Below are 15,348 nucleotides of genomic sequence, written 5' to 3'. Positions count from 1 at the left end.
GATAAAACACCGTCCAGATCACAGCAACGAGGACGACATACGATGGAGGGTGCTTCGCGATCTTGACAGAGTAGAGCTTCGAGGAAAGATATCGAAATTGGTTACAAATAATAATCACCATGCCTACAGTATTCGTCGTTTTGCGTTACCGCTGCAAGCGAGCTGCTCACCTGCATGTCCGTTGTTGTTCAACGCAAAGCACAGCTGGCATACACGACAGCCTGATTGAACATGGTACTACAGTGGCCCTACTTGATATGGATCTCCGAATGCCGTGGCGAATACAGATGTGTTTTTACATGAACGGAACTGCCTGACGTTACCAAGATACATTCGCAGTGTACTGCGCCTAGTAATGCACAAGCTGCTTGGCAAAATGTGATCTTGAGTAGAGAGGGTATAGACTAGCCCTATCCCTGCAAAAGCTCTCTCTTGCTTGCTCAGCATATACTTTTGTGGAAACGTGGAGTACTAGGTTACAGCTTCGTAGCTTATCGATGCAGTCAGAACCCGCTTATTGTAAGTTTGAGCAATTCAAGATTGCCAAGTGGCTCGCCGTAAATTATCAGGTGCATTGCCGCTCTAGCCGTTGCCAATATCGACTGTGTTCAACAAGGGCGGAAGCCACATTTCTGCCTTACGTTGTAAGCCTAATCACGCGCGTATCGTGGCAGTGGTGTGCAGTAGGACGCTGTATCGTGCTTGTCTTCTTCAATGGATAGATCACCAACAAGAGGCTGCGCTGCTCGCTCGTAGTCTAACGCGCGTGCACTTCGCAGGCTCGAGGCACACGCTGATGATGATCAATCTGTACGCGTAAGGACCTGTACACATGCCGCCAGAAACGGTGATGTGGCGACGGATGTTTCGGTCTGCAGATTATCTTGAAGATCGACATGCCGCGCAGCAACGGTACTTGCTCAATTGCGGGGTCAAGTATGGGAAAATGAGGAGATGCAGAAGTTGGGATTTGCGCATTCGGTCCGCTTAGGGAAGCGGGTACGTCCAGACTCGATTTGTATTGTATCGTTTCCGGAGATCGAGCGGACAGTCCTTGAGAATTCGCTTTTGCGTTTCTGTTGATCATGATACTTGTAGCCAACAGCGACGATTCGAAGATGCTAATCGATGTTGCATGGGAGTGAAAGTATTCGTCCACATCTAGTTAACACCCTCGATTTGTGCTAGCGAGCGGCTGCTGGCGCCACTGACGTAATAACCGAACGATGTTCCAACATCGAATTCCAGGTTCGCTTGCCAATTCGCTGCTTGACTGGCAGGTTGCGCGTAGAGTTGCTGGGTTTCACATTGGGTGTCCGCATCGAACGAATCTGCGATGATACCATGAATACTTGCTTGCACCTGAAGAGACGGGCCGGTAATGGCGACAACTGTCATAGTTGCTTGCCGTCTTGAGGGCTTATGTGAGACGAGCAGCAAATGTAGTTCTCTACTGTTTCTTGCGCGGTAGCTCCGGAGAAAGTTGAAGCGAGCTAAACAACAGCCATCTCACCATCGCTTGGCCTGTCCGAATCGTTCCTCGTGGTGGCTTGCTAACTGTGATCACCTGATGACTGCAGCTGTTGTTACTGTTTCCGTGCGTTGCTAGGACGATGACGCTATTTACGTTTTCACATTTCGTATGGGCTTGTCCCTCGTATTCTTGAAGCGGCAGTTGAGTGTGGGTATCAATAAGCCAACGAACAGTTGGGGGTGTTCCAATGATTTTTAGAAAGATAGCTCGTTTTGATGTCTGGTTGGAGCTTGAGTCTGCTGTTATCAACCCTTGCTATGTGAGAGGAGCGGTGACTGGTGTTCCGCTCGTACAGCACCAAAATGTGGAGCCATTAGAAACGAACACGGGCTAGGACTCGGCGAATTGTTGCCGACCCGTTACGATACTTTTCCTGACGTGAGCATTGCAACTTGACTATGTTGTTAATGTTACCGGTGTCTTTGAGAACCCAGTCGCAGAGGTCGAAGTCGCTGATGCGCAAGCAGCCACCGCTCTTCTCGAACACTTCTCTGGAGATCCGGGGGCGGTTGTCCGTTCACCCTGCATAACAGAAGTTTCCATATCCACTGATAGGAATGCGCTGACCAACGCCAACACACCATCGATCACACTATTGAACGTAGTTTTTACCTTGTCGGGAATACATCGCGCTCGTGGCAGTCCTGGGTGCAGGGCACGGCACGATCGGAACTCGGATGCTCCTTTGACTTTTTGTGTTCAGGCGAGCCTGTCTGTGCACATGCCATTGCAAAAATAGGAACAAAGAGAGTACGAGGCTGCTGCTTTTTCGAGTTGCATTCACGCAGGGGCGCCAACCCGCGTCGTTGTGCTGTGTCTCTTGCTTCTTCGGCCCCGTGAGTAGTACCGCCGTACAGTGAGCGCGACATGCACAACGACGTCGCGCACGTACTATGGTACCTAGTATAAGTTTTGTGAGTGGGGACGTAACCAGGGATGCTTGGCGGAATATGTCGCATTAGCTGAATTTAACATTGCTGTGCTTTACATACATGTTTTCATTGCTGAAAACTTAAAGATGCTGGTGAAGACAGATCTACGCTGTTTCATGTAAAAAAACAGGTAGAACCTTAAATACTCTACTCAGTTGGGCCACTCCGTATGTGATGTTTGGTTACTTCCCCACCACACGAAACTTATGCTGGGTACCATAGTACATGCATCGACTCCACAGACATTCTTCCACAGCCGGCGTGGTGCGCCTTGACAAACAATTCACCTACGCCAAGATTGCTCTGACATTGCTGGTAGGCGGACATCTCCCCGAAGCAGAACGTGGCAAGGCGATCTTCAAATTACCACCTATCCTGGATGTGATTGTGGGACGCCAGCGAAAGCAATTGTGGAGTCAGTCAAGCACCATCTAGCGTTGTAGGCTTGGCGTGGCTTCTTCAGAATTTGATCGCCTGCAGAATGGCAAAGGTTGGTAAGGTGCGGCATTGATAGCGACTGATTGGGAGGGCTGCCAGCAGGTTTGAGAGGACGATAGGTGAGGGGTGCATTGCGGGCCGGAGCGATGTCCACTATTGCTGCCCCTTCTGCTTCAGAGAAAACGTGGTTGGAAGGGGTCGTTCGGGATGTGAGGCTGTACACTTGCGGCCAACATGTACACATAGGTTCGTTGGGATCAAATGAGAGAGCAGTAGTGGAACTGCAACTTGAGTGGCGCGGCAAAGTCGGCACCGAAGAGGGCAGTTCGAGGGAGGTGAGTGTTGGCACGTGCGAAAGTGAGAGCTGCCCTGGAGCATGTGGAGTAACGTGATGTAGTATGGTATTTTCTTCATTTTAGCTATCTATGTGAGGGGCTCGTCATCTGTCTCGCTCAACGCCAGTAGGCGGAGCGCTTGGTACCAAGCTATAGACAGGCGAGATGCAATAGACACTGGGGTGACAGAAATGGGGTACTTGGTATCTATAAGCGATTGGTCCGGCCATACACTCCAGCGCTTGGGTGTGGGCGATCTGAAAAAGCAGAGAAGGAAAGTACACGCCAGCCCCGTCCAATGGCCAAGCAGACAGTCGTCGTCTGGAGTTCGCATAGTGAGGTTGGGACACGAGTTGTGTGGTTGACCGACTTGTACGAGATTGCAGTCGTTGCAAATTGCAGGGCTAGTGGAGGAAAAGTGGAAACCATGAGGTGATGCTGAAGCCAAATTTCGGTCGTGCTAGATGTGCGGTGTAGTGATATAGAACGCCGATGATGCTCCGACTCCGTAAGGTGAAGAACTCCGAAGGAAACACGCTGGAAATCTTGTAGCCGTGTCGATGAAGACTATCGTTGTGATCTTTGCTGTGCCTGAGCTTGTGTTTTCCTAGGCACTCGAGTAGGCTGCGAGGGGTCGGTGAGTCACCTTCCACCTACTGAGGTCGTACGTCCAGGTGAGAGGTCACCACGACGACTGGCTTCGTTGCGAATCAGCCTCTCGACGTGCGAGGCGGCGTCCTGAGGACTGACTCCAGCCGTTAGATAGCCGTCAGTGCCTTCGAGCTCAAAAGGAGTGACGGCTCCCGGACTGGCCAGGGGGTCCAAGCGTGGGCTGGTAGGTTTGGCAGATAGGGCTCCTCGAACTTGAGTGCTAGTCCTGGCCTGAAGCTGCTGCTGGTAGAGGTACATCTGCTTCTGAGCTTCGTACTTGCTGACAGTATTGCCTGGTCGTGGAGAAAGGGGAGGGTTCGGGCTGTTTGGACCAGTGACTGGTGTGCCAGACGCACTTGAGCTTGGAGTTCCAAAGTTGGCGGGATGGAAGCGTGGCAAAGACGGCAGTCGCAGGTGCATGGCGGGGCCACTGGTGGATGACTGGCGTGAGTGGACTTGAGGTCGTCGACGGCCCGAGGGAATGGCCAGAGGCTCAGTCCTTGGTGAGAGCGGCGAGCTTACGGTGGGCATGTTGCGTGCCGGCGACATGGTTGTAGGGGTGGCGTTGTGGAAGTGTGATAGAGTCGAACGAGCCGAAGGCATAGGCGACGGCGATCTCATATGACGTGATGCTACGTGGGCCTTGTTGGAACAAAGTAACGAGAAGATGGCTTGCAAACAAGTACGTCTGCCTTGTCACCTTGTCTGAAGATGGCGAAGAGGAAGGGGGATATGAGAGCTGTTCCGAATGTACCGAGCACAGGTGCACAATCAAGCGGCCTCTAATATATCCAGCAGCGGGAAGGTCCTGGAATGCTTGGTGTCAAGACAGCGCTGGGGACGCAACCAAATTTTAACGGAAATTCCAATGTTGATCTTTGACCTGGCTGTGCGCCGTCGTGCTACGTCGGTCCCTGAGAGGATGAGAGGACGTACAATAGTGGGCCCTGTTCGCTGCGCTGGGATTGGAGGCACCAGCGCCCTGTCAGTGGTGGGCAAAATGGTTATCAAGAGCTGCGCGTGCAACGTGTAGCGGCAGACCGGCATTGATGGCACAGCGTACTGGGAAGCTCCACAATTCCAACGTGAACAAGCTGGAGTGCGTTGGCTAAGAATGCACGCCGAAGGCCGGGTGTTTCGTGTGGGTTGCAGTATTGGGCGCGTTGGAAGACAGGGTGGTGTTTCTGCGCAAGAACCGCACAGGAACAGGGGGTTTTTACATGAATGCCTCTGGTCAAGCGAGCGCGACCAGCGTCATCATAGAATTGAATTGACTTGGCCTTGGTTCGCGCAGCGGGCCCCCTGAACCGCTAGTGATGCGAATTGTGCTGTCTAACTGGCAACGCGCCATTGTGCAGCAGGACATGACGCAGGTTCGTGAGAGCGGTAAAGCCAAGCAGCTCACGTGTAGTTCGGGCGCTAAGCGATGGAGACTCCGCATGGGAATTTCACGAAACCGATTCCTACGACGGCCGGGCACCAACCTGCTATAATTGGCTACGTATTTCAACGCTTTGTTGTGTGAACGCTTGACCGTCCACTGTTCGCCGTGCTTGTGGCAAAAGGCAACGTCGATGACTCTGCCAATGTCTGCGCTGTACCTGGACCTCACAAAGTCGTGTCGTCTGCGAAGAAGCAACCCCGCCATTCGTACTTGCGCCTGGGGTGCCAGGCACGTAATGACCAATAGTAGCTGTGTTCTCAGCAGAGCACTGGTCGGGCTACTGTCCATGCAATTTGTCGCTCCGATCGCGATCCTCTGCTATACCCTGGCAGGAGACTCGATCTGATTACAAGCTCGACGAGCCCTCTGGAAGTTTCTCCGGAACAACTTTGCACACCTTGACCAGCCAGAGCGAGCATCGTTTCAAGCATCGTCAGCTTTTGAACCCTGTGGGTGTGTTTGCCAGCCTCCAGAGCCGTTTTGACGCACACGACATCATCACTGTTGCATCACCAAGTCGTCGAATTTAAAGCATGAGCGAGAGATGCGTTGCCGCGTCGGCCCTTCTTCGCCTATTGCGAACCTTGAACGAAAGAGGGATGGGAAAGTCAATATCGATTGGAAGCTTCACACGGCTGTTGCTACAGGAATTGATGATGTGATGCGGTTGCAGGTCTTCGGATGTCTTTTATTCGCTGCAGGAAAGTAGTAGATGTTGTCGATGAGCGATTGGAGAAGGCTGGCTCGCTTTGCTCACTATTCCCACGTTTCAATTCTGCGGCTGCAATTTGTGGGCCGTAGGGCCGGACATGCTCCGGGACGGGAGGCTTTTAAACTGCATCGGAAAATCGACTTGCGAACATCGTAATATGTAGGAAGTCGACGTTGTTGAGACGCTGCAGAGGCAACTGTTGAGGCGCGAAGGAAGAAGGATGGCCAGCGTTTCACAACACCCAAAAACAAAAAAGAAGTGATCCGAAGGCTGTGTCGCACGAGCAGTAGCCTGGCCGAGACGGCAGACATTGAACAATAAAACAAGGGTTGGGAACAGGCGTGCCTGCATGATACATGGTTGTCATTTGCTCACTCGTGTGGTGAAGGGCAATCATTGAGCCGCATACTGCAAGTGATTTCCTTTCAGTTATCTCGCGCCCAGCTTCTCCAGCGCACGTGTTCCCTGTTCCTCCCACTCTGCCTTTGATATCCACATGTTTTCTTTGTCGGCCATCTATGTTGGGTCAGCAACCGTCCGCACCACAAATCGTGTGATGCACTTACAATGTTTGCCAGCACAGCGCCACCAAGAAAGACCATGTGTCGTCGCCGAGGTGGATCTTCAATGCGGACCTTGAATTTCTGATGTCGCTGTTAGCGATACGGTATAGAAGGAGTGTGTGTGCACGTACGTTGAGTCGCTCGGGGTTGCCACCCAGAACCTTTGTGAGCCACAGCTGCTTGAGCTCCTTCTCCAGTCGACTGGGCAGACCTGGGTACATGCTGCTACCACCACTGAGGACGATGGCCTTGTACAAGCTACTCCTGACATCCACGTCCGCCGACTGAATAGTGTTGAACAGGAACTCAGCGATACCGGGCTGTTCAACGTCCACCAGGTGAGGCTGGAACAGACACTCGGGTGCCTCGAAGCGCTCGCTGCCAACACGGATAACACGACCGTCTGGCAATGTGTACGATTCAACTAAGACGGTTGTGTCTTCGCTGAGGCGCTGGTCTAATTCGAGGTCGTAGGAGACGTAGCATAGCTTTTCCTTGATCTGTCTGACCGTCTCGAAATCAGCAGTCCGGTTGAGCGCGTAACCCCTTCGCAGCAGCAGCGCAATCAGGTTGCGCGTGACATCACGTCCGGCAACGTCCAGACGGCGAGTCAGGTGGTTCAGGACCGTGGATTCGTAGACGGGGACGATATGTGTGACACCATCGCCGGAGTCGACTACCACACCAGACGATAGGCCTTGCGCATACAAAGCCAGCACCGCCTGGATAGCCACGTATACACCGCCGAAATTGTAGCGCTCGAACATGACCTCGCACATGGTCTCGCGGTTCTTGAGAGGGTTCATGGGCGGTTCGGTGAGGAGAATCTTGCGACCGGTGGGATCGATTTGGAGCTTCTCGGAGAAGGTGTAGTCCCATAGTTGTGTCATGTCGTCCCAGCGCTTGACGATACCATTCTCCATCTGTCACAGTGAAGCACATTAGCGTGTGCCATGGGACTTGGCCCTTGATTGCCCACATACAGGGTACGTAATCTGAAGCATAGAGCGCGCTGCCGCTGCTTCGTCCCCGCACATGATGTCCTTGAGCTGTATGTCGCCGCCATCGCGCTCTTCGGTACGTAGGATCGGCCGGCCGACGATGGACGGGTATTGGTGTTCGGGAAAGTTCTGTTGCAACGCAGTAAGCCTCTGTGATAAAGGCGCATGTCTGTGAGTCCAGATCAAGAGCGTACCTGTCCTGCATAGCCGACCTTGAGGAAACCGGTACCGCCATCGAGGACTTGGTACAGTGTCAGCAATGCTATCGTGAGCGCAGAGCGTCAGATCGTACCAATTGGAGCTTCGGCCATGACTACTCAAGCTCAAAGCAAGATGCAGGGATTCGAGACGGGGCGTGGAGAGGCGGAGTGTTGATTGTATACTCCGGTGCGGCGGTGCGGCGGTGCCTGGACAGCTGGTCGTCACCGCACGCTCGGGCTCACGGACCAGCCTTCCAGGTGGGGGGGGCATTCTGAGGCCCCAATCAGGCAATCCATGCTCCAACTCGGGAGGAGCAGGACGAGACTGGATTGAAGACACGACCTTCTGTGAACTGCACATACAATGGTACTATCAGGATTCAGGGTATGCTCTCAGGGTTTACATTCTGCGAAGACCCCAATGTATATCAATCCATGGGGAGCCGCAGCATTGAGATCACAACTCGCAAGAACCAAAGTTTGGCAGACTTTATATTTGCTTGTCTATCCTGCCAAAGTCAAGGCGAGCAGCATTATGGTGCCCTACTGGCAGCGTTCTCCATTTCTTCGTTACGGTCGAGTTGTAATGGTCACCCACTGCCGGGACTCGTGGTCACCCACCTTGGACACGGCAGGCGCGACTGAAGGGTCGCTAAACTCTTGGCACACACTCGCGCGCCCACCGACTATTTCGATCGCGAACTCGTCCTTTGCAGCCTTTCAGGAACAATAGACTAACAACAGGTCAAGATGCCTACCGTAAGTACACCCTGAATCAACGCTCGAGCAGCCTCAACATGACGTCCACCCCGCGAATTGTGTGGAGTCTCTGCGAGTTGCTTCGAATGCGGGTTTGAAGCGCAAATCGCTGACTCTGGGAAAAGTCCAAGCTTGTCAAGAGCAACGCCTACTTCTCGAGGTTCCAGGTCAAGTACAGGCGCCGCCGTGAAGGAAAGAGTATGTGTCCCTACCACAACGGTCATATGCTCAGAACACTGACTCCGTGCAGCCGATTACTATGCCCGTAAGAGGTTGATCACCCAGGCCAAGAACAAGTACAATGCGCCCAAGTACCGCCTCGTCGTTCGCTTCACCAACAAGGACATCATCGCTCAGATTGTCACCTCTGAGATTGGTGGCGACAAGGTCTTCATGGCTGCGTACGCTCACGAGCTCAAGCCCTACGGCATCACCCACGGTCTGACCAACTGGTCTGCCGCCTACGCCACCGGTCTTCTGCTCGCCCGCCGTGTTCTCAAGAAGCTCGAGATGGATGAGGCTTTCACCGGTGTCGAGGAGGCCGATGGTGAGTACACCATCACCGAGGCCGCCGAGATCGACGGTGAGGAGCGCCGCCCCTTCAAGGTCTTCCTTGATGTTGGTCTCACCCGTACCTCTACTGGTGCCCGTGTCTTCGGTGCCATGAAGGGTTGCTCCGACGGTGGTGTCTTTGTTCCCCACTCCGAGAACCGTTTCCCCGGTTACGACATGGAAGGCAAGGAGCTCGACGCCGAGACTCTCCGCAAGTACATTTTCGCTGGTCACGTCGCTGAGTACATGGAGACTCTCGCCGATGACGATGAGGAGCGCTACAAGTCTCAGTTCTCTGGCTACATCGACGATGACCTCGAGGCCGACGGCCTTGAGGAGCTCTACCAGGATGCCCACAAGCAGATCCGTGAGGACCCCTGGAAGAAGGACGACGAGGCTGGTGAGAAGAAGTCCAAGGACCACTGGAAGTCTGAGTCCAAGAAGTACCGCTCTGGCAAGCTTACCAAGGCCGAGAAGGAGGAGAAGGTCAAGGCCAAGATTGCTGAGCTCAAGGCATAAGCCTTTTCATCACTTCGCATTTCATGAACAAAAGCACGGTCTCCGGCGTCTGGATATGAAAGGGGAATGATACCTGTACTGGCAGGGCACACTGTACTTAGCCTTTCACGACTCAAATGAGATGATGAGATGGCACGCTGCAGCTGGCACCATGCGCACAACTCTCTACGATACCCTGAATGATCATTTTTTGTGAACCATCTTGCAACGTTCATCTTCCCCTTATACTAAGTAGCCCATTATTTTGCCTTTCGCACGGCGGACCCCTGATATGCAAGCATGTTCGGCGTGCCCTGTAGCGCCTCACGGTTCTGACAGCTCTCTGGCGACTGGAATCCACTGGCCGATCCAGGCGCACCATACTCGCTCAGGCATCGTGGGTCGGAGAGCCCCATACTGGCGAGACGAACAGCTGTTTCGCTGAGTGGAGAGGGGTCCAGCTAGCTTAGCACAGGCGGTTCATGCTCCTTCAATCAGCTATTTATTCCAGCGCGGCGTGTCACCTAAGTAGTTGAAACAACGACAGCTGCGTTTCGGTGATTCATAAACATTCAGACGGCGCTTCGAGGGACGTGTTGTTGCCGGCAAAAAAAAAGTATTTAGGAATCCAAGAGTCCGGACGATCTCCGTGGGTGGAGCCGAAGCCGAAGCCGGACGTCATCCAGCTGCCTCATAGTGCAGGAGACATAACATAACGTCAATCCTGCAAACGATATCGCAACAGTAGAGACTTCTTGAAGTACTATCGAACCGTCGTCACAGTCGGCTGACTTTCGTACAACGAGTGGCCGAACATATTGCCCGCATCATCCGGACCGGCCGTGTCTGAGCTGCCCACAACAAGGTTTCTAATCAGCTTGCCGCGAATCAGAACCGCGACCCCGCTGACGAGCGCTCGCCGCATCTCGAACCTCGTGATCTCTGAGGTATTGCGCTTCGACGGATGGCGACAGCAGCCCTACAACATCAATGACAGCCGTTCAGCCATCGCACGAGCAGACGTCTGCGATGGAAGATATCCATGGCGTTGACGTGTCATGGCTGCACAACTCGACGAGAGGTGAGCTCCGCTTACGCTGGGCGCTCCACCCTGCCAGCCCGGGCGGCACGAATAGCCCCAGCGGTATGTGTATGAGTGACTGACTAACGTCTGTGATACAATAGACCACCATCATCGCCAGCAGGCACCGTCGTCGCCGGGCTTGTCCAGAGATGCTCCGCCAAAGACATCATCCCATGGCGGTCTGCCTACCCGACCGAACCAGACCCATGGACAGCCTACAGCGCCTGAGCCAGCAGCAGCGCCAGCAGTACAACGACCTGCATCGCCGCCGGCTCCCACTGCGACCACTGCGACCGCCACACCTCAGCAGATACCCCAGAAACGACCGACGATGCTTAACCGCGGTAGCGATGTGAGGAACGGCGGCACCACGCCTCCAGACACCAAGTCGAGCTCGCGGCGCAACTCGTGGATATCCAGCATAAGCTCCAAGTTTTCGTCGCAGAATCCACCTGCGCAAACAACACACACCCAGGCGCAAGGGTCGCCGGCGGCTGCAAATGGCACGCACGCAAACGCGCCGTCAGCAAACGGCGCTCTCAACGGTATACATGCTGCTTCTGGTGGTAGTAATTCAGGACTCGAGCCGTATGTGCCTCAGCAGCCCAAAGCCAACTTTCTTTCAAATGCGCTGCGACGTCTGTCGTCTGGCACCCAAGTGGGAACTGCTGGCAGGGTCTACCCTAATGGCGGCATGTGCCCTAGAAAGATCATGAACGTCGATCCAAATCGAGCTCGGTGTTTGGTCCCCGAGCTGGATCAGGCTAAGCTGCGCAAAGTTGCATTCTGTGTTGACGTCGAAATTGCTGGTGGACCCAAATACAAGGACGACCAGGATAAAGACGACAAAAAGAAGCAGCGTAAGGACAACAAGCTCAAAGAGCGCGGCGAGGGCGAGGCGCTGAAGCACCCCAGCGCTGTAGTTGAAGAGAAGGAGACTGATGGTGTTGTCTCTGTTGCACAAGAACTCGTTGGAACGGAGCACGAGCCGAACCCAGAGGGCACTGTACTGGACGACGACAAGCAAGAAACAACCAAGAAAAAAGAGAAGAAGAAGCGAAGTGAGGCAGAGCGCAAAGAACGTAAGGAGAAGAAGCGCAGAAAGGCTGAAGAGAATGGCTCCATACCCATGGAGATTACAAGAGAGGAGGGCGATGTAAGCGCAGACAGCACAGGCGCTGCACCGGGCAACAATACTCCCCCAAAAGCCCAAGACCGACCCACTATCGACCCTCTACGAATATACCGAAGATGCTGCCAGCTGCGTGAATCACCCATCTTAAAGCGCATTAGCGACCAACTCTCGTCTCCGTCTGCGTGCTCGATCGCCCACCCCGGCATGGTTACATCTCTGGACCTCACCGGGTCCAGGCTACAGCTTGCTGATGTAATGACATTGTCAGATTGGCTTGCCATCGTCCCAGTCAAGAAACTATTCCTGGAAGACGCGGACTTGAACGACGAGAAGATCAGAGTCATCTTGGCAGGACTTCTAGCAGCGAAGATGCCGCATGCTTTGCGCAATCGCAGCGTCACCTCGCAACCTGATGGCGACGATGATACACACGGCTGCGCAATTAAGAAGCTTGTTCTAAAGAACAACTCAAAGATCACAGTCGAAGGCTGGAAGTATATTGCACTGTTCACATACATGTGCAAGTCTATCATCGCACTCGACGTATCGATGATACCATTCCCTAAACACCAGGCTCAGGTGTCATCGCCATCGCCTACATCGCTACCTACAAATGGAACGCCATTGACATCGCCCAGTAAGGATGCAAAGACAAGAGACGTTGCCGAAATTCTGTCAAAGGCGATTTCTGAGCGGTTAGGTGGCGCAACACTGCAAGAATTGCTCATGGCAGAGTGTGGCCTGACATCGCAAAGCATAAGAAAGATTATTGACGGCTGTATTATCAGTGGTGTAAAGCGCCTCAGTCTGGCGGACAACGACATCGACAGCGAAGGTTTGGAGCACGTCCAACACTATATCCGCTCAGGCGTCTGCGAAGGCATCGATCTCGGCGGTAATGACTTGCGAGAGTGGGTGCCTCAGCTTTGCGAAAGCCTGCGCAAGGACAGCATAATATGGGCATTGTGTCTCGCCAACACTGGGCTGACACCTGAGCATCTCAAGTCGCTTTTTCCCACCATGGTCGATTTGCCATCACTCAGGTTCCTCGATCTGTCGCGCAACAAGGGCTTATTCGCATCGCAGACAGCGTTGTGTCTCTTGCGGAAATACGTTCCTCAGTTCCGGGAGCTGAAGCGCTTGCATCTTCAGAACGTTGGTTTGAAGCCTGCAGACGCCATTGCCATCGCCGAAATCTTGCCAGACTGTCCCCACATTGCGCATGTCAACGTACTCGAGAACCCTGAAATTGCGCGCGTCGCCACTTCCACCGACGAGGAGACGCAAGAAGAAGCCGCTGCGATGTTTGCATCTCTGACACTGGCAGCTAAGCTGTCTCGAACGCTCATTTGCGTCGACATTGATGTTCCCGCACCGGAAATGAACGAGGTCGTTAAAGCTCTTGCCAAACAAGTCGTGGCGTACTGTCTTCGCAACATCGAATTCATCAACGAAGTACCCGAGCTGCAGGCCGCACCAAAAGAAGTCGAGTTGCCAGGTGTGCTTGCTCACCTTGTGGGTCCAACCGACGACAACCTAGCAGACGGTACCATAGACACTGCGCCAGACAATGACTATATTGTCGGTGGTACAGGTATCGTCAAAGCACTAAGCTATTGCTTGTCGCACAAGGATGCGGACCTGCGTAAGGGGTCACAGGTTGCCAGTGGCTCTGTCACTCCACGCAGCCGCATCGATGTTGCCGAGGAGCCTAGCAAGGCAAGAGCTATGTCGAAGAATTTGCTGGACACGGCGCGTAACACCAGGGCGAGGATACAGCCTGCGCTGATTCGAGAAGCAAAGGGTGGCAATGACATGAACTATCGTAAGTACATGCTCACTGATACATTCAATCAAAAGCTAACAGCTCTAGGCCGCCTCCTCTTCCTTGACCAGACTTTGCAAGGTATGATTCAACGCTTCGAAGACGAATATCCCGAAACGCGCCTTGTCACCTCTCCAACCGATACCGCCTCTTTCCACTCGCGCGCCAGCTCCGTTTTGAGCAGCTCACCACCGCTGTCCAGCGTTCCCACAATGACGGACTCATTCACGGACCCTACCGCCCAAGAATCCGACGAAGACGAACCGCGCCTCCTCCGATCACGCCACAACTCCGATGTCTCCCTCGCCTCACGCAGCATGGCCATCGAAGAAGGTGCGCTCCACCGCTTTGGACACCGCGTGCGTACCGGCCTGCTCAACCCCAGCCGCCCAACATCATCCCACAGCGATCAAGCTTTCATCTCAGGAACCATGGATGACCATGGTCTGCCCGAACACTTACGCGCTTTACGCGAGTACTTCATGAATCTCTCTGGCGACGAGCTGAGGAACAAAATCCAAGGCCTCGGGTGGGAGAAAGCGTTTGACAGTGTCGTTGAAAACGCGCAGGAGTTGAAGAACTTAGAAAGTGAGGATCCGGTCACATTCAAGCGATTCAGGGAGAGTCAAATCGCGAGCTTGAAGAATCGGAATCCAGACCTGCAGGTGGCAGACATTATTGAACATGGGAGGTCGGGCGAGGGCCATGGGCCGATGGAATTCACGCATGTGGACTCCACAGGGAGAAGGAGTGGTGAGAGAAGTGATGACTTTGCTGTAGAGTAAGAGGAGGAGTAGGTCAAGGGCAGTGTAGGATATGAAAAATTTGCATCGATATGCCGAGATTGTGGTCTACGACGAGCGTTGTGGTTTACGACTTGGCATATGGTTTTGGACAGCTCTGATAAGTATGGGAGCGTTCCTATGTCTGCAATGTTAATATTATCATCCAGTCTTTACGTTGAATGACATCTAAGTTTTGTTCAACAGCGCGATGCACCAAGATGTTTGTTGCCTACATTTGCCGTATGCGATTGGTGCCGTGTACATGGGCCTCTGTGTTGGTGCTCTGAGAGTGTCGCACTTCAGGCATGCGATCAAGCTCCAAGTCCACCACGGAGTCAATCAGAGAGTCCAGCTGTTTTAGAACTCAAATCAGCACGTTGGAGTAGGTAAAGATGCTGCTGTACGCTTGCGTCCTACCGGTAACGACCCTAGTATACTCGCTAGAGCTGCGTCAGACGATATGGGCTGTATTATCACTAAAACTGCAAATGTATCTAGAAACAGCTAGAGTACAAATTATGATACAGTACTAATAGTGAGCATCTCGGTAGTCACATGTGAGAGATGATCATGCATTTGAGTGTTCCCTAAAATGGCAACTGTGCTGTGGTTGCTTGATTGATTGATTGATTGATTGATTGATTGATTGATTGATTGATTAATTGATTGAAATGATCAAAGTCTTGGGGGTTTCTATAGAATCCAAGCCTCCCAGAGGACGTCTGTGAAATGGGTGTAGATGTGGGTAGGAGGTGCAGCCACCACCCTCATAGCACCATTCCTGGTAGTAGTGCACTTGGGGAGTAGTTGAGGGAAACCCCGCCTATTCCTTTAGTGGATTCAAACGTAGAGTGCTCCGCCGTTGAGTAGACGCCGTATAGATAGAGATGCATAACCAGG

General features: G+C 53.2%; 4 protein-coding genes across 4 annotated transcripts, besides 2 other annotated features; 2 read left to right on the top strand and 2 right to left on the bottom strand.

Moving 5' to 3' along the window:
• Positions 1-3,881: 3,881 nt before the first annotated feature.
• Positions 3,882-4,511, bottom strand: EKO05_0007857 (uncharacterized protein; the record flags this gene model as incomplete). The annotated part of the gene is made up of 1 exon (XM_038946341.2): positions 3,882-4,511. One exon carries the CDS (start codon positions 4,509-4,511, stop codon positions 3,882-3,884), a length of 630 nt encoding a protein of 209 aa, XP_038797006.2.
• Positions 4,512-6,475: 1,964 nt separating this feature from the next.
• Positions 6,476-7,921, bottom strand: EKO05_0007856 (Arp2/3 complex subunit, actin nucleation center; the record flags this gene model as incomplete). The annotated part of the gene is made up of 6 exons (XM_059637145.1): positions 6,476-6,562; positions 6,613-6,690; positions 6,741-7,532; positions 7,593-7,739; positions 7,805-7,851; positions 7,903-7,921. The coding sequence occupies 6 exons, from the start codon at positions 7,919-7,921 to the stop codon at positions 6,476-6,478; spliced, it is 1,170 nt and encodes a 389-aa protein (XP_059493128.1).
• Positions 7,922-8,560: 639 nt separating this feature from the next.
• EKO05_0007855 (60S ribosomal protein L5) lies at positions 8,561-9,640 on the top strand (the record flags this gene model as incomplete). Its single annotated transcript, XM_038941124.1, has 3 exons — positions 8,561-8,569; positions 8,695-8,767; positions 8,820-9,640. 3 exons carry the CDS (start codon positions 8,561-8,563, stop codon positions 9,638-9,640), a joined length of 903 nt encoding a protein of 300 aa, XP_038797008.1.
• Positions 9,641-10,609: 969 nt separating this feature from the next.
• Positions 10,610-14,448, top strand: EKO05_0007854 (Microtubules assembly and stabilization protein; the record flags this gene model as incomplete). The annotated part of the gene is made up of 3 exons (XM_038941056.1): positions 10,610-10,700; positions 10,805-13,663; positions 13,712-14,448. 3 exons carry the CDS (start codon positions 10,610-10,612, stop codon positions 14,446-14,448), a joined length of 3,687 nt encoding a protein of 1,228 aa, XP_038797009.1.
• Positions 11,740-11,799: a tandem repeat.
• Positions 14,449-15,062: 614 nt separating the features above from the next.
• Positions 15,063-15,118: a tandem repeat.
• Between the last annotated feature and the right edge of the window lie 230 nt (positions 15,119-15,348).

Source organism: Ascochyta rabiei, chromosome 13 (assembly GCF_004011695.2).
Source record: "Ascochyta rabiei chromosome 13, complete sequence".
In the NCBI taxonomy this organism is placed as follows: Eukaryota; Fungi; Ascomycota; class Dothideomycetes; order Pleosporales; family Didymellaceae; genus Ascochyta; species Ascochyta rabiei.
The sequence above is the reverse complement of the archived record's forward strand: the minus strand, read 5'-3'. Positions and strand labels throughout refer to the sequence as shown.